Source organism: Mytilus edulis, chromosome 3, assembly GCF_963676685.1.
Source record: "Mytilus edulis chromosome 3, xbMytEdul2.2, whole genome shotgun sequence".
NCBI lineage: Eukaryota > Metazoa > Mollusca > Bivalvia > Mytilida > Mytilidae > Mytilus > Mytilus edulis.
The window spans coordinates 62456945-62475278 of NC_092346.1; the positions used below are offsets into that span (position 1 = coordinate 62456945).

Consider the following 18334-nt stretch of genomic DNA (forward strand, 5'->3'; position numbering starts at 1 on the left):
TTAAAATATTAAGATGTGATTTGCCTTTTGTAATAAGATTTCTACATATACAGATTATTGTATTAATAAACGAAGCTGATGTGTTTCCCTCGATGTATGACCCAGATTTGTTTTTGCTTTCTCGATTTCTGACAATCGAACAGCGGTATAATACTGTTGCTTTTATTTAAATAATTTGCGAGAATGAAATCTCTCACTTTACTCATTCAAATTATGACCATCATAATGCCAATTGCTAACCACAACTATTGCATTTCAATACTATTAACACGTGTAAAAATAGTTCTTTTTAAACACCCTTTGTGCGTATATATCCTTGGTTTTCAAATATCCGGCTTTTAGCGTCCCTGATGATGGTAAACCCAGAAAAGCGCTCGTGACGCATGGAATTTAAAAAGTCTTGTTTTCATTTTTCAAATGTTATTACCATATGTTGTCCCGAATGGATTTTTAAATAATGAAAATTATTCTTTATCAGTTCGATGAATCAGAGGCCCTTTTCTTGATCAACTTTCATCCATTAGTTTTTTACGCGCAAACTCTACAAGGAAGCGATTGGTGGTTAATAAATACTTTAATAATTTAAGAGTTATATAAGCAGAAATAACCTAAAATAATAACCAAACCAATGTATCGCCAACTTTGACTAAATGAGTTAAACCTTTGAATAATCTTGAAATTTATTAAAAAGTAAAATTTCAAAAATACTGAACTCCGAGGAAAATTCAAAACGGAAACTCCCTAATCAAATGGCAAAATCAAAGCTCAAACCCATCAAACGAATAGATAACAACTGGCATATTCCTGATTGGTACAGGCATTTTCTCACGTACAAAATGGTGGATTGAACCTGGTTTTATAGCTAGCAAAACGTCTCACTTGTGTGACAGTCGCATCAAATACCATTATATTGACAACTATGCGTGAACAATGGAGGGGTACTATTAATTTGGCTATTTGTCACTAATGACTTTCTTAACAAGCAAAAACGCGCGTCTGGCTCACTAAATTATAAGCCTGGTATATTTTAATAGTTTTTAAAAAAAATTATGTCATCTTTTGGTTATTCCCTTCAAGACTATCAGTCAGCCAGCAGCGGTATCGACTCAGCTTTAGAAATGAGAATAAACACTTCATAAGTTTGGTGCGTTCGATGCGATACTTTCAACTTTGTTTTGACTAAGTCGATTTACGACTATTGAACATCGGTGTTCTACTGTTGCCTTTATTTACCTTCATCAGGTACGCTAAAAAAATTACGTTCGTGTATGGCATCATGTAACAATATGTATATTCGGGTGATGCCTTGGTAAATATATGAATACCAAGAATAAGAACATCTTATTTATGTTAAATCTTACATTTGATTGTGAATAATGATATAGATCACAATATGCAAGAAGTGTGCAGCTCTAAAACAAAAACATAAGATACAATTAAAAACACATACTAATATCTGACGAACTTATTTCTTGTAAACATTAACTGCAGGATGTAATTTCAAGTTTTAATTACTAAGTCAGGAATATGACAGTTGTTCTCCATTCATTTGATGTGATTAAGTTTTTGATTTTGCCATTTGATTATGGACTTTCCGTTTGGAATGTTACTCGGAGATCAGTATTTTTGATATTTTTTCATAGATTTGTTTTAATACATTTTGATGATTGAATTCAATAGGCCAAAAAAGTTACATTATTATTATTTTTTCTTTTAGTGGCATTGCTACTATAGCTTGATATCTGCATAAACCTGAAAAAAATAAACTAAAACATTATCCATAGAAAGCTGTGTATACGTAGCTCGCTGATTTCTAAGACTATGAACGCTTTTAAAAGCTTTTTTTTTACAGTGAAAAGATTACTTATAAAGCTATGTTTTTTTCCATTGCTGTTCAAGCATGAGAGTGCTTTTGAAATTTGTAATACAAACTTTACCTCTCTTTTCAGGTATTGACGGCCGTGATGCAGATTGCATTAGATTTTAGAGATAACATCACTGAAAATGAAACCTATGGAAACGTGAGCGATGAAAAGACACTGTATAATGTCTTCCGTTTCGACTCTTACTGTGTGCCAATAGCCACTACTTTAAGTGCGATTTCAATAGTTGGACTAGTGACGAATTTGATGGTTATTGTGACGATTGCCAGTGACAGAAAAATTCATCAACCTACCTTTGTTGTCATTTGTTCCCTTGCGGTGGCAGATTTTATGTTTTTGTTTACACGATATCCTAGATACATTATACAATGCTTTTTTACTGCAAAATTTTCAGTAGAACTTTTAAGAGCCATTAAGATGGTTCTAGATTTTAGTGGCTTTCTTGCTGGAATAGCATCGATTGTTCATATTGTTTTCATATCAGTTGTAAGATATTTCATAATAGTTTATCCGTTTAGAAGTTATGTTCTTCTTACGAATCTACGTGTCATTTTGATGACAATTGTGATATGGACATTAAGTGCTGGAATCGCTGTTTTATACACCTTTGCTGTACTCATAAACGGATCCAAAGACTCTAGACTTAGAGAAACAACAAACCTCGTTTTAACTATTTTGTTTTCCATACTACCTGTTCTCTTTATCACAATTTTGCATGCCTTAAAAGCAAAAGTTCTCACCAAGTCTATTTCAAACTGTTCACAAGCTGTACGGAATATGTCACGTGTTGTTACGATTGTTCTAACTAGTTTCATTATAACGACCACACCATCTAGCACAATTGACATAATGATCATATTAGGATACAATTACACTAAAACACAATTGTTTTCAATTACATCGCAAGTAGCCAAAATATTGTTATTTCTAAATTTTACTGTAAACCCCTTCGTTTACTTTGTAAATTCAATTCAGTTTCGAAAAAGTATTAAAACATGTTTCGGAAGAAATAGACACAGTAGAGGTGATTCTACAAGTACAAGTCATACACATACTTCGAATTATGAACGGTCCTTGTCTAACATATCTGGATCGAGGTCAAAACAGGTACACGTGGCAGAATCAATTAGACTTTAATTACACAGGTAAATATTGATGTGAATATTCAAACAATATTCAAAGAGCAGTTTTCATATCAGCCAATAAAAACTTAATATTGAATTTTGAAGTTAAAAGAATGGATGGTAACAAGCAGAGACTGTTTTGTAGACACATAGGATACTTGAATTGTAACAAGTTAAAACAAGAGGTCAAAAGCAACTTCATGGTTATTGGAATAAATGTATTTTTAAGTGACAAACTAGATGTTACCAAAGTACAATTTACAGAATTCAAAACTGGAGCAATCTTTTTAACTGTGACATTGTTCATCTGCAGGTGAACTTAGCATAGTCTGAACTTGATAAGTTATTTTACGGACTGAAATGAAGTCAAAGTTGAAAGAATGATATGCTACTTTTAAGCTCCTTTATAAAAATTTCGTAAAGCTTATATGTTTACCAAATATACTCGAGAAGGGTATGCAGATCCTACGCCACTAGTGGCACCCATCATGTTACTCTTATTACAAATTTGGTGATGGCAAAATGATGAAAAGGAAACTGTATTGTAACCACTACAATTGGAACATAAACATGATCCTCTGTGACATAGGTATTCAATAAAGGACAACTAACTTGTAATAGCATTCATTAATTATTTTTTGGAGGAAAAATGAAAAAATACTAGATGTCTTTTGTGGTTTGTTTGTATTTTGATTTTTTTTAAAATGCAATATCTTTATCTAGGTAAAAGAAAAAGTTTACATAAAAAAAAATGATTCAAAAACAAGAGGTTATAACTGTAAACTGATATTTTTTTGAAAAATGAACTTGTTACTTTTGGTGGACAAAGTTTTCAACAGACACTTGACATCCCTATATTTTATGTAGTACTCTTCTACCTTGGGATATATCAGCAAAGACTTCATAGTTCACCCAGTAATTATCATTAGACAAAATATAAATGTTTAAAGTTAAAAGACATATTGGATCTTAAACTTAATTTCACCAAGTAAGTACAAAAGCATCATAGAGGAGGTCATACATATAATTCTGTCAATTATTTTTGTTTTGATCGGGAATTGAGTACTGAGAATTAAACCTTTAACCAACAGTTTCATTGAAATATATTGATTTAATGCCAACTAGAAATGTAATTTCAGGATAATGTTGCACACATTTGGATTTTTTATAGTCAGGATCATTTTGCCAATGTGTTACCTTTCAAGAGTAAGATCAACAACACCTATTTTCCAATTCATATTTTGAATTAACCATCAACTCCATGTTGACATTGATGTCTTTTAACCACACAATGATTTGACTGCCAAATTTCAGATCCTTTGCCTAGCCAGAAATAAATTTCAAGCTACTCTACTGTCGATTGATTAATGATTGATTGCTTAACGTCTAGTCGCAAATATTTCATGCATAATTTATGTGCAGACAGTGTGGCATTCTCTCAACAAGATGCATATGATTAAATTCCCTAATCTGACCAGAGTGGACTATGTGTTTGTACATCCTGCACAATCAACAGACTCCCCACATTTGCAATGGTTAAATTGGATCAAACAAGACCAATATTGACCATCTTTCTGTTCACCTCCATTACTTTTGAGCAGCTTAATACTGTTGAGGGTTTGTTGTTTTTGTTGGGTTGCTACCTCATTGACATTGATCGTGCAACATCTATCATGTAAAATACAAATATCATTTCTTTAATTCCTTACAACTCTCGAAGTGAAAGGGCTAATTGACATAGGGAGATCTTTTGATATCTTATATTCAATGCTTTTTACAAGTGTCAGATCCAATTCATAGTGAGATCTTTTGATATCTTATATTTAATGCTTTTTACAAGTGTCAGATCCAATTCATAGGGAGATCTTTTGATATCTTATATTCAATGCTTTTTACAAGTGTCAGATCCCATTCATAGGGAGATCGCTTGATAGCCATAAACAAGGTACCAGTTTTTTCATGTTTTATTAATGACATAAAAATTCAGCAGAGTGTTCAAGCATGATATAAAAGGGGTTGCCTGATAAAATTTTGCATGAAACACATTTCACTAAAAAAGATTTCAGTCTTATATAGGCACATACAACATTATGCTTTGCTGACAAGATAATGTTATTCAATTTCAATATCAGTTAGTTTGCCAACTTTTATGATAATAATGAGTTATTCTTTAAACACTGTAAATTATTTTGAAGAAATCACTCTTCACAGAGATGAAATGATATAAATTCCTTTGGAAAAATGTCAGAAGCTGTTGTCAAATATTAGTTACTCTGTACAGTGTCAAGCAACTGTTGTCTGATATCTGGTAATGTTTGATAGAATTCCATTCCAAAATCACTAGTAACATCAGGTTGTTTGTAGTACAGAAGATGATGACAAAGATCCTGAAAAATATAGAACACTGTTACAATTAGATTGCTAATGTAGTTAAAAACATGTAACATCTATTAGATTTGAGTGTAAATAAAGTATATTTTGATTCCTACCTTAACCATTAAATCATCTTTTGGTGAGGTCAACTGTTAAGCAGAGAGTCAATAAGATAATAGGGTCAGTATATGATTATTGTGAAAATTATTTTTTCAAGTTCTTATAAAAATAGTTTTCTTTTTAAAATTAAAATCTGATATCATGTACAGGTATATGTCAATTCAAAAAGCTGTTGTTGGATAGGATAAAACAAGAATGTGTCCAAAGTACACGGATGCCCCACTGGCACTATCATTTTCCATGTTCCATGGACCATGAAATTGGGTCAAAAGTCTAATTTGGCTTTAAAATTAGAAAGATCATATCATAAGCAGCAAGTGTACTAAGTTTCAAGTTGATTGGACTTCAGCTTCATCAAAATCTACCTTGACCAAAAACTTTAACCTGAAACTCCCATTTTCATTTTCTATGTTCAGTTGACCATGAAATTGGGGTCAAGAGTCTAATTTGGCTTTAAAATTAGAAAAATCATATCATAAGCAACAAGTGTACTAAGTTTCTAGTTGATTGGACTTCAGCTTCATCAAAAACTACCTTGACCAAAAACTTTAACCTGAAACTCCCATTTTCGGACGAACGAACGGACGGACGGACGGACGGACAGACGGACGGACGAACGAACGAACGAAGCCACAGACCAGAAAACATAATGCCCCTCTACTATCGTAGGTGGGGCATAAAAAAATGTCTATAACTTGAAGGCTGTCTGGTAGGGGTCAAATATATGTACTATAATAAATGTTCCCATTTACATCAATGTTTAATATTATGTAAAATCTCACATATAGATGCCAAAAATCTCCAGTATTTAAATGTTTTGTATCCAACATGACATTATTTGAAATTAGCAGAAGTACATGTAAGTTTAACAGAACTACCTTGTATTCCCCTCGAAGTGCCTCTTTCAGCATAGCATGTTTTAACTTTGTATGCTTATTATCTTGTGTGTAAATAAATCTATTAACATGATGAACAGCAACCAAGTATAACACAGGGGCCCATCTGGGTCGTACTGTTAATGACAACAAACACTCATAATAAAGTCTCATCATTTCTGTGTTTGTCTCCTCCGGCTGTAAATATCTCTCTATTGGAATCAACATCTGGAAAAAAACATAATATTCTCATTTTGTTTGACTTTATGTTTTCCTTTTGCATTTTAATTCCATCATATTTTTCTTATATATTTTTAACTGTTGTTGAATACTGAAGTGCCTGAAAGTATGTAGTGAAATATTTTTTTCTAGATTATATACTGCAAACCAACTTATTTTCGTGACTTTGCGATAAGAAAATTAACCTGAATTTAAATCCTCAAGACCTTATTAAACTTGAATCTTTCCTTATACATATATAAATATATATATAAAAAAAATTGGAACTCGAAAATAATTTGTCGCTAAGTTGGCTAGAAATAATTCAATTATATAAAGTAAAAAAAAAAATCAGTTGGTCTAAAGTAATATAAAATTAAATATAGTATCAGATATATCATTACAAGAAGAAGGGAGTCTACATTATTACTTTTTTTGCATATTAATCTCATTCCCTTGATGATATTTGAAATTTATTGAAACCACAAGGGTCTTTGTGAAGATCATATATATACCCCACTGTGTAGATCTCTTCATTTCTATAAAAAATTTACAGTCAAAAATCATATTCTAATATGATGTGCTTCTTTCGCTTTATGAATAAACCCATGCTCTAAATCCAATAAAATTTGTTTGCACATGCATACATTGATAATGAATTTTATCAAATTGGCATGCATTTAATATATTACATTAACTTAAAACACTTTCAAACTCTTAAATGAAGCACATGTTGTTACTATTTCATATTGTTATGACTGAAATTTGTTGCTATTCAAAATTGACATATTTGACCTTGATATGACAACCGTTCATGCTGGCTGTTCAAAACTCCTCCCTCAGAAAAATCCCATTGTCAGTAGTGTGCTTGTTAACAAACAAAAAGGGAGGTTCATGGAAGAGCCTACACAAACGATCTACACTTATACACATCAGACATCGAAATAATTGATGAAATGTCACTCTGGCAAAAATAATCATGAATAAAATGCCTACCCATGTTAAAACTACAATAAAATATAGCTTGCATCAATGATTTCTTAAATCATGTTATTATGTCAGAAATGACAGCCAATATTTAATACTTCAAATATCCTACTCAGTTGAAAAAAGTTTGGCTATAACATTTGTTAAATAACATTAAACTACTACCTCTGTGATAGGCAAGTATAGAGTTCTAAGTATTCCTCTGTGTTCTGTCCAGATGGACCTCCTTAATTCCAGACCGTGTTGTTGTTGTAATGGAATCAGTACATAACAACCAAACAAAGAATCTCCAAATGACACAGCCTCAAACTGGTGAAGAACTGTGATGTAACTGAAATAATATGTTTCAATATGATTACAAACATTAAACACACACAATTGAAATTCAATACATTTGTAGTTTGATTTAAGATGTTCAAGTATAAAACATAATTTTGATGAACCTTGTGCTCCTACTTTTTAATTAACAGTCTATGTAGTCATGTGATTTGTAGCCAAACAACTTTATCATATAAAAAAGAAGATGTGGTATGATTGCCAATGAGAGAACTCTCCACAAGAGACCAAATAACACAGTAATTGATAACTATAGGTTATAACATGTATACCTTACAAGCAGAATAAAACACTGCCTTAAGTTCATCATCTGGTAGAGATATAAGAGAATAACAAAATACATGCTTTTATGGTAAGCAGAATTAACTATTGTCAATAACTAATTGACAGTTAGTATAGCTTTTGGAGTCAATTTGTTTAATTTCAGATGTAAATACTTTAGATGACAAACCAAATTATTTCTGATAAAGCACTAAGTTATATTCATTTAACAAAAAAATACTATCATATTACAAGAGATAACTCGGATGGAGGTTTTAATCAATTTCTAATTGTAATGAAATATTAAGCTTCTCAATGATCAAAATATAATTTTATCAAACTGAAAATATCCAATGAAATTTTTCCGATAAATAGATATTTTGTTAACATTTTATGAAAATGAAATGAGCCAAATTATTTTTAGTCAAGTTGTTTAATGCATAATAACAAGAACTTACAAATCATAAAATGACAACAACCCAGGTATATTTTCTTCAAAGTTCATCATATTTAGATTCACTGGTTTGGTATACTCTCTGAGGAAAGCTGCCAGGTAACAATGGACTGTCTTGTCAAGGAACAAATCATTTCCTACAAGATAATATCTATTTTGCCTTAACCTTTAAAATAATTCTATTTTTAAAAACTACATGTAAATTCTATTTTTAAACGTTATAATTTATTTTGATTTAGTAACGCTTGATTGTTAGTGTTTCTCTCAACCTCTTGCAAATTCATTCAAAATTCTGACCAATAGCAATTAGCTTCATCAATTCAAACTGATAAACTGGTAAGAAATTTTACCAAACTGCTGTAGAAGAACCCGTCAAGTTTAAGGTGGGAGAAGGAAGTTCAACGTTTCCAATCTAGTCCTGTTCAACCATTTAAAATTCTCACAGGCTGTCCTACAGTTCTGGATGATGAGCACACGCCCACAGTAATATAAGGAGACAAGGAGAGTATGCATGCAAGTGTTCCAACTTTCTCTTACTGAAGGGAACAAAATATTGCAAGCAATTACATGTAGTTTATATATGGGACTAAACACCATTTCAAAATAGTTCCATGCTTTTTTTCAATTCTTATTACCTGTTAAAAATGTGCACATCAATCTGGCTATTTTCAGTGTTATAGAGATGGTTGACATGACTTCAGACTGATCTCTCTCTAACAGGAAGATCCATTTCAGAACATTGGATATGGTATCAGTTTCACCCACTGATAAGGCATTCTGTACCTCTGTTCCACTGTAATATAAAATGTATCAATGTAAGCTTAAATGAAATGGATGCCTCATCAAATCTTTTGTCCATTCACTATTCTATTCTCAAAAGTAAATGTCAAATTGTGCAGTTGTATATTTGTAGTCTAATTTCTTACTTCTAAATGCCACAATATAAAATAAGGGAATGTGACATGTTTGACAATTCAACAAATATCCAACAGAGTCCAAATGCAGTTGATTTAAGCAACTATAGTTCAATATAAGCAGAGAAGAAACAAATAAAACTTTCTATGTCTTAGGTTTGACAGGTCTGTAATCATCCCCAGGAATTCCTGTGGTCATTCCTGGTTGGAAATTTTCAAACTATTGTTGAAGCAGAACTGTGTAATTATATTTCTTTATTTGGTCATAGTTTTGTTTTTTTTCCTTCTGATGTGAACATGTACACTATTTTTGAACAATTTAATTTGGTTCAAATATATACCGATGACAAAATTTTGAATACTTAAGGTCACACACAGTATATTCTTTCCAACTTACACAGAGCTAAAATGATTGTATAAATAAATGAGTGGCATATACATCCAGTCAGTAGGCAACAGGAACTCTTCTGTGCTGGAGGTTAGTAATTTCTGTATTTCAAGTGGATTCATATGAAACAAATGTCTGCAAAATATGGTTATATTGTACTTACACAACTTTTCTATTGATCATTATAAAACCAGTCCTTTATTTTTCATTTTGAAGCTTCAATGCAGTTTTAAGTAAGATTTTTTGGTAATTTTTATCAATGCACTTAAGATTGACCATGAAACTTTTACATCAACTACCCTTGAAGGGATGTTTACAAAATGTATTATAATAATTTTTACAAAAATGAAAATCAATTAATGAATATGTGCAAAAAATAAATCTGTAATCCCAGCAGAAATTGTCAATAACAATTATCAATTATATGAACCACAACAAAAACATTCTTCAATGAATTAAAATGTTTTGGTGTATAAAACCTTTGTTTTTGGAACATGAAAAAAAATATGTACCTTGACACAAAAGCCTCTTTTTCAAAATAACTGAAAGCTTTAATGTATGTAGCTCTAATACTGGGTAGCTGTGATCTGGCTGCTGATGTTAGTTGGGAACAGGTAAATGTAAACTCTTGTTGAGTAGCACTGCGTAGATGTGTGATGTCAGAGAGCTTCAAGCTTTCTAGTGATGATAGGGTCTCTGTTTCTGATTGGTTACTGAATATTAATAAAACAAATAACTGTTTAATCAGGTGAACTTTGATACATTCAAACATCATAAAATACTATTTTCAAATTCAAAGTCATTAACAAATTTAACAATGGCAAAAATGTTGAAAAAAATATTCTGTATTGGAGCAAATATGAAACAACCAACATAGTTCAAGATAATATAAAATATATATACACTAATCCATCGAGTGCCAATTTCAAGTCAGCACAAGATGATGAAACATGTCCAGTTCATCAACTGTACTTTTAAAACATGTCCAGTTCATCAACTGTACTTTTAAAACATGTCCAGTTCATCAACTGTACTTTTAAAACATAACATATCCAATTAAATAACTGATGTTAAAACATGTCTAATTTTTCAGTTATGCTAAAACATGTACAAATTTTCATATGATGCCCAAAACATGCATTTTCTATTGCTGCAAATTGCATGCATTTTTTTTAATTATCCTAGAACATGTCCATCAAATGTATAAATACAATAAATCTTCTAAGTATGATATGTTGCATTTCAAGTTTTCTTTCAATCATAATATGTTATTTCAAATCTTTATTTGTGTTTTTTCAAATCTTTAATTGTGTTTTTTTCAAATTTTAACCACATTATGTTATATTTCTAAACATTTAACAAAATCACAATGGCTTAAATATTTCTCTAAACTGCAATTCTTACATTTACTTCATGGAAAGTGTTATAACAAAAATTCTTGCCTGAATTCTTTTATTTGTTAATTTCTAATGTTTAGATTTTGTCTCTACCATGAAAGAATGTTTTCTCCCACTTTTGAAGCATTTTTACGCCTAACTTATCTTTTACTGATATTTACCTCCATAATGTTGGTCTGAATAGTACTGTTGAAAACAAATCATGTGCAATAAATTCATCCCCATGATGTAACCTTGTCAGTAATTTCAAGGTTAGGCATTGCAGAATACTGGCATCAAAGAGTATATCTTTATCCTGCAAAGATTATTGCAAATTTCTTTTCAAACTATTTACTCAATAATTAATCAGATCTTTACATTTTTGTGATTTTTCCATTTTCTGCATTTGAATATTGGTTCATCTATTTCAGTTTGATTGCTGGCGAGTAGCAAATATGTTTTTTCAAGTCATTTATTTACCTTGACATAAACTAACTACCTAGATACTTTAGCCTGAATTTGAACCAATCTTTGCAAAGAACAAATTCAAAAATCTATTTTTATATAACAGAAGAAATTTACATACCCACATTACTGCAAGTTTAAGATAATAATACTGTAAAAGATTTTCAAATCTGGTAAAGCAGTTGCTATGGAGATGACCTTGTTTAATCCCAGCAACCTTTTTCATGTAGCTTGCAATGTCAGCATCTTTCAGCACCAATGGCAAAATCTAAACAAAAAATTAGTTGAATGATTTAAAATCAGAGCAATAAAATTCTAATGTTACTCATTGTTTTCTAAACATTGATCACAATAGCTAACCCGCAAACTTATATAGGACATAGGTCTAGTAATCAATCATAACCTTTTGAATCAAAGACAACAATACCGCAAAAATATATCTAGCAATGGTAATTAATTGTACCACTTATCTAGTTTTGTCAAACCAAAGGATTTACTGTCATAAACATCTACTGTTAAAATAGCAATCAAATTCTTGTTAGATATTAGAAGGTATCTTATATAATACTGTTTATATTATATTATTAACTAACTTTATCCTGAAGTCCTTTATGAATATGGCCCAATGTATGAATCTGATTTAATAAAGCTGTTACGAATCCACATGGACTTCCTTTGTGGAGGACTGGTAGTATTGATTCCTCCTTCAGTGAGGAGCACCCCAGGGATGGTAAACTCTGTATACATTCTCGTCTTTTTTCAGCTGGAGGATTTAATATGTTGGAAAACTGACTGTAAGTAAGAAAATTAAAGCTATATACGTCATTAAAAATAATTTAAAGTTACCTTTTTTTTGGTCTTGTATAATAGTCCACACTTTTTAACCCAAAATATGTAGTTGGTACAAGGGCTGCAGATTTTACACAACTGAAGATGGCTTTCGATTTTATATATTTTCTAAAGATTGGGGTTTTTTTCTTTATCAATGTAGATTGGAGACGTTTATCATATTTTTTTCATTTGTTTCTAATTTTTTTATAAAAAAAAATCACGATTTTAAGGGGATGTGTATTACTATACACGGCTGAATAAGGTATGAATAGTGTTAAAGGAAATTTAATGGTGCTTTTTCCAAAAAAATACAAAGTGTGAAATCGAGTACTATCAATCATAACACCTTAAATCATCATTTTTATGAGACAATTTAACCCACAAGTAAATGATATTTAACAACCAGCCTTAATAACAAATAAAATTCATAAGGGTTCCACGGAACCCAGTGTCTCGCCTACTTTTGCTGTTAATCGCAGACTCAACAAAAATGAGGAAAAACATCAATAAAAATTTTCCTCTCGATTATTATACTGTCTTTTGATTGAAAGAAGCTTCCAAGTTTGGTAAAAAATCCAGGATAGTTTATGAATCTAATAAATGTTTTATAAACATTAACTGCAGACTGTATGTAATGTTAACTGGAAGAAGAAGTCCATTTATAAGTAAAATACGGAAAAAGTGAATTTTTTTTTACAAAATTTACTTCTGAATAATATCTTATGATCAGAAACAAGCTTTTGTCTAAGTTTGGTAGAAATCCAGGATAGTTTAAGAACATTATAAAAATTTTAAAAACTTAAACCACAGAGTGAATGTTTTGTTTCTGGCAAAAAAACTAAGTCCATTTATAAGTAAAATACGGAAAAGTGGAAATTTATTTTTACAAAATTTTCTTCTTGATACTATCTTATGATCATAAACAAGCTTCTGTCCAAGTTTGGTACAAATCAAGGATAGTTTATGAAAGTTATTAAAATTTTAAAAACTTTAACCACAGAGTGAATGTAATGTTTCCTCGCAGAAAAACTAAGTCCATTTATAAGTAAAATACGGAAAAAATGGAATTTTATTTTTACAAAATTTACTTCTGCATACTTTCTTATGATCATAAAAAGCTTCTGTCCAAGTTTGGTAGAAATTCAGTATAGTTTAAGAAAGTTATTAAAATTTCAAAAACTTTAACCACAGAGTGAATATTTGTGGACGCCGCCGACGACGACGCCGACGACGACGGAATGTAGGATCGCTTAGTCTCGCTTTTTCGACTAAAGTCGAAGGCTCGACAAATAGGAAGAAAAGTGATTGATTATTCCCTATAATTTTCTCAACTGCTTTTTAAGAACACTGCAATTTATATAAAAACAATACAAGATAATTCTACAATCTTACCCTAGTCTTTCAAAAATGACTCGAAACCCAAGTGACTGCCAACATGGTAATAATACCTCTTCACAGTAGGCTTCAATCTGCTGTAAATAGTCCACTGTGTTTGGTCCAGACTGCAAGAATAACAAGAATGTGTCCCAAGTACAGTGTATACGGTTGCCCCATCCGCATTATCTTTTTCTATGTTCAGTGGACCGTGAAAATGGGGTAAGAACTCTAATTTGGCATTAAAATTAGAAAGATAATATCATAAGGAACATGCACACTAAGTTTCAAGTAGATTGGACTTCAACTTCATCAAAAACTACCTCGACCAAAATCTTTATCCAAAAAACTTTACCTGAAGCAAGACAAACAGACGAACGGACAATGAATGAACGAACGGACCCACAGACCAGAAAACATAATGATGATAAATTGGGCATAAAAATATAGACAATTCACAAAGACTTTACTTACAAGAGGCTTCTAAATATGCTCATCTGTCAAATATTTACAGTTTCTTTCTCTCAACTTACAATTCTATCTATCAGTTATAGTTATCAATATCTATACTATTGAACGAGAAGACCTCATTTTGTGTGTCGCTTCTCTTCCTTCCAGGATAAATAAATCATCATGCCTCTGTGTTCTATAGGTAACATGCATAGTCTCATTTGTCATCCATTCTTATGATTATTCAGATTGAGTTATTTTTGGAGAAAAACGCCAAAAAAGGAGTCCGGATATTGATTCCGTCATCAGACTGACTTTTAGTCATAAATACTTCTGGTTTGAAACATGCACAAGTACAACCAATTGTATGATAGATAACAAAAAAGAAAATAAATAAGCCAATCAGAGCGTTCTCCATATCATGTTGTTTAGATCGCAAGAACCACAACTAATAGCTCCTTAGAGAGGACAATATTATTTTTTGCGTTTATCTACATGTAAACTACGATTATACTACTTTTAATATATAGAGACTCTCAGTATTCTGTCTACTGTTTTCTTTGAAATATTTACTACTAAAGGGGTCATACCAGTTGCATATATATTAAAATAACTTGAGTAAAACATGTGGAAACAAGAATGTGTCTATGGTACACAGATGCCACATCGGCACTATATTTACTAAGTTTCGACTTGATTGGACTTCAACTTCATCAAAAACTACCTCGACCAAAAACTTTAACCTGAAGCAGGACAGACGGACGAACGAACGAACGCATGGATGCACAAACCAAAAACATAATGCCCATAAATGGGTCAAAAAAAATATTGATGAAAGTGAAAGTTGTGATTTGGCAAAAATGAAAGTAGGGTAGAGATTAGAGGGAGGCAGGACCTTTTTTTCGGGCCGTCAGGATCGGGTGTTTTTAAGCTCGGGATTTGGAGATTGGTCCTTACGGGATCCGGGAATATATTTTTCGATTTCAGGATTTCGGGATATGATTTTCTTTAAATTCTGCATCTCGGGATTTCATGTTTTTAAGCCCAGGATTTCGGCATCATGACCCCTCCGACAACCCCTTAAACTAGCCTTAGTCAGTCTAAGTCATTTATACAAGATTCATATCCTACCATTGGCATGTTAATATGGCTCTTAAAAGAAAAAGCACTGATGGATTGTCCTAGAAGCATATTTTATTAGACTAATAATGGTCTATATATAAGCAGTTACATTTATTTTATGTTTGAAGCGGTGCAAATTTTTAATTTAATTTGACTTTTACCAAAAGATGCATTGTAGCAAAGGAGATGAATAATTGTGGTCTTAAGCCAGAAACACGAAAATAATTGAATTTAACAGAAAAGAAACAAATATCGGACTTTGGAAAAAGGGAGAGGGCTGTTGATACCTTTTATGAAATTCTCCATACATAATATCTTTTACAAAAATTCATCCTACAACAGTTCACAAGCTGTATATGCCTGCGATTTCGTGGGTGTGTTCTAGTAACAGATAAAACTTGAAATGAGCAAAGAAAGTAGTTCTTTATAGCTAATAACTTCTTTTAAAAGGATTCATAAAATGAGTTTCTTATTATTGTATTTTTGAAGATCTTCTACAGCTGATCTTTTTAGCTATTTTCAGATCCTAACTATCTATTATGGTTTTGACATAATAGGCAAAGAGCATTTTACTACAAAAGTTGTCTTTCTTTTATAGATGGTCAATTAAAAATGTTGACTTATTTGAAGAACTTATTTTACTGAATAAATTTGCCGTGAGGCACTTCGTTCAGTGTATATCATTTTCCGTAATATCAGAATTTCAACCTCTACAAATTTACAATCTACTGTGCAATGTCGAATAAAAGGTTGAAAGTAAACATTCTAAATATAATATATAACGCTAAAATATGAAACCATGCGATAATTATGAATGTACGCCGTGCATGTCACCATAAGTTCAGTAATGACATAGTCAAATTGCACCCTTACCATGATCCTTAGAATGGTACATAATTAAAGCTAGACAAACTCTGGCCTATGTGACTCATTTTAATTTATTTTTTTATTTTTTGTTTTGCTTTTTCAAAAATTCAAAAAAATATATTATCGAACCTTTTCCATATCCCGTATATCAAGTTTGCGACAATTCGTAAAGATATTATTCTCTCGTATTGATTGTAATATACAATGTATTATTAACTATGTCAAAGTCGACGTGATTGGTGGAGTTGACCAGTACGTCGAAAAAACGTCATTCGATCATTTTAAAATTCAAATTACAGTTTGGTACAACTGAGGATGACAAGCCGCATGATGGTGCCTTCAAAGCGACAAAAACATGTGTAACCCCACACGCCCCAGCCCATTAATAACACTGCTGAATAATGATCCACAGTCAGTAAACTCTAGCTAGAGAAAAAAAATTGAAGGTACAGACCATTTGATTTTCGGGGGCAGGGGGGTCACTGATATTTAGAAGAAAAAATCTAGCCCTGCATGATTTTACCGTTGTACATGGGTTGAAATAATAATCTTGCCCATTCTTTTGCGAATAGAATACAAAATCTTTCAACAAAATTATTTAGCAACAAATGTATTTAAAACAGGCGTCATTTTTAACGCTTAAATATACTTTTACTTTTGTATGTCCATAAAAACATTGAACTTGACTGACAGAACCAATAAGGATTTTCTCGGCGAAATCAGAGGAATATGCTTCTGGTGAAGTTTAACCCTATGTCTTTGACGAAAGATTTGAACAGAAGCCATCATTAGAAAACCCTCAATAAATGTTAATAAGAAATTCGCAATGCATTCTTCGGTTACTAGTTATGACCTCTATTTCAGTGACTGACTTAGCTTGGGAGAATTTTTTTTATGTCTATTTGTTACTTACAAATCCCACATAACATATTGGTACATATAGCTTTGGGTCAATCCAATCAATTCATAATAGAAATTTACTGGGGGAGAATACGGCATCACAAATATTTAACCCTTACAATTTATACATGCCCACGTCAGGAAAATTAATGTTTAATTAGTGCATTTTACACTTATTTTATGTTTTTGAGCATAAAAATGTCCCCAAAAAAATGGCCTCGCTACGCTCGGCCAAAAAATTTATTCGATGCCCCAACTTTGAAAAATCCTGGAACCACCCCTGTATGCAAAGACCCGAGCATGGGGGCGACACAAACTGAAAGTATTAATTTTAGCCAACATATTCCACTTTTTTTTTATCCATTTGGATTTTTGACTTTTTGACCATTTCAGGTTTCAAATTCTTTTTTCTTCTATATTTTAAAATATGTTAAAAAAAAAGTGTCATAAGTCAAATTGTTGCTAAAAATAGGATGTTTTCACAAGTGAAATTTAAGTGTCAGGAGAGGGTCAGAATGCAGGATTTTGCACCATTTATCCCAAAATTTCCCTGAACCCCTGCCGAATATCCGCCTCATTGAGGCGGGATGAGTCGATTCGTGACTCATATAATTTCCTGCCGTACCAATATAAATTTGAGTCCTACGCCTCTGTTGCTGACATGATGTGTTTCCTGCAAAGGTTCAGATTTGTCACAGACTGATGAGATTAGAGATGTACAGATGCAAAGACCACCTGATAACTATGATTTTGATGTATTTACTATACTATATGACACTTTAGTCAAACCCATTTTTACATATGTTTCCAGTGTATGGGGCATTAATATACATAAGTGTATAAATAGTTTACAAAACAATGCTTATAAATTTTTCTTAGGCTTAAGCAAGAGAGCAATTTAGCTGCTAGAGGTGATATTTTTTTTTTATCAGGTGATGCACTACATAAAATTGAAGTTTTTAAACTATCGAATCGTCTTAAATTTGACAATACCAGTAATATATGTAAAAAGGTT

The 18334-nt window shown here is 31.6% G+C and overlaps 2 protein-coding genes across 2 annotated transcripts in view; one reads left to right on the forward strand and one right to left on the reverse strand.

The window, feature by feature from the left end:
* The first annotated feature begins 1964 nt into the window (after positions 1–1964).
* LOC139515355 (adrenocorticotropic hormone receptor-like) lies at positions 1965–3020 on the forward strand. Its single transcript, XM_071304921.1, has one exon. The coding sequence runs from the start codon at positions 1965–1967 to the stop codon at positions 3018–3020; it is 1056 nt and encodes a 351-aa protein (XP_071161022.1).
* A 1935-nt stretch (positions 3021–4955) lies between these two features.
* LOC139517069 (RNA polymerase II-associated protein 1-like) overlaps positions 4956–18334 on the reverse strand; it is a 41495-nt gene continuing 28116 nt past the window's right edge. Inside the window, exons 21-31 of the mRNA XM_071307694.1 lie at positions 13999–14108; positions 12369–12567; positions 11897–12043; positions 11493–11626; positions 10447–10647; positions 9944–10069; positions 9268–9425; positions 8637–8769; positions 7747–7912; positions 6379–6603; positions 4956–5394 (exon numbers count right to left, since the gene is read on the reverse strand). Coding sequence (XP_071163795.1) covers positions 5272–5394; positions 6379–6603; positions 7747–7912; positions 8637–8769; positions 9268–9425; positions 9944–10069; positions 10447–10647; positions 11493–11626; positions 11897–12043; positions 12369–12567; positions 13999–14108 — 1722 coding nt within the window. The 3' untranslated portion in view covers positions 4956–5271. The remainder of the gene's footprint in view (positions 5395–6378; positions 6604–7746; positions 7913–8636; positions 8770–9267; positions 9426–9943; positions 10070–10446; positions 10648–11492; positions 11627–11896; positions 12044–12368; positions 12568–13998; positions 14109–18334) is intronic.

What these genes read in the sequence shown, in the direction of transcription:
- LOC139515355 (XM_071304921.1), top strand. Translation starts at nt 1,965, where the DNA reads ATGCAGATTGCATTAGATTTTAGAGATAACATCACTGAAAATGAAACC.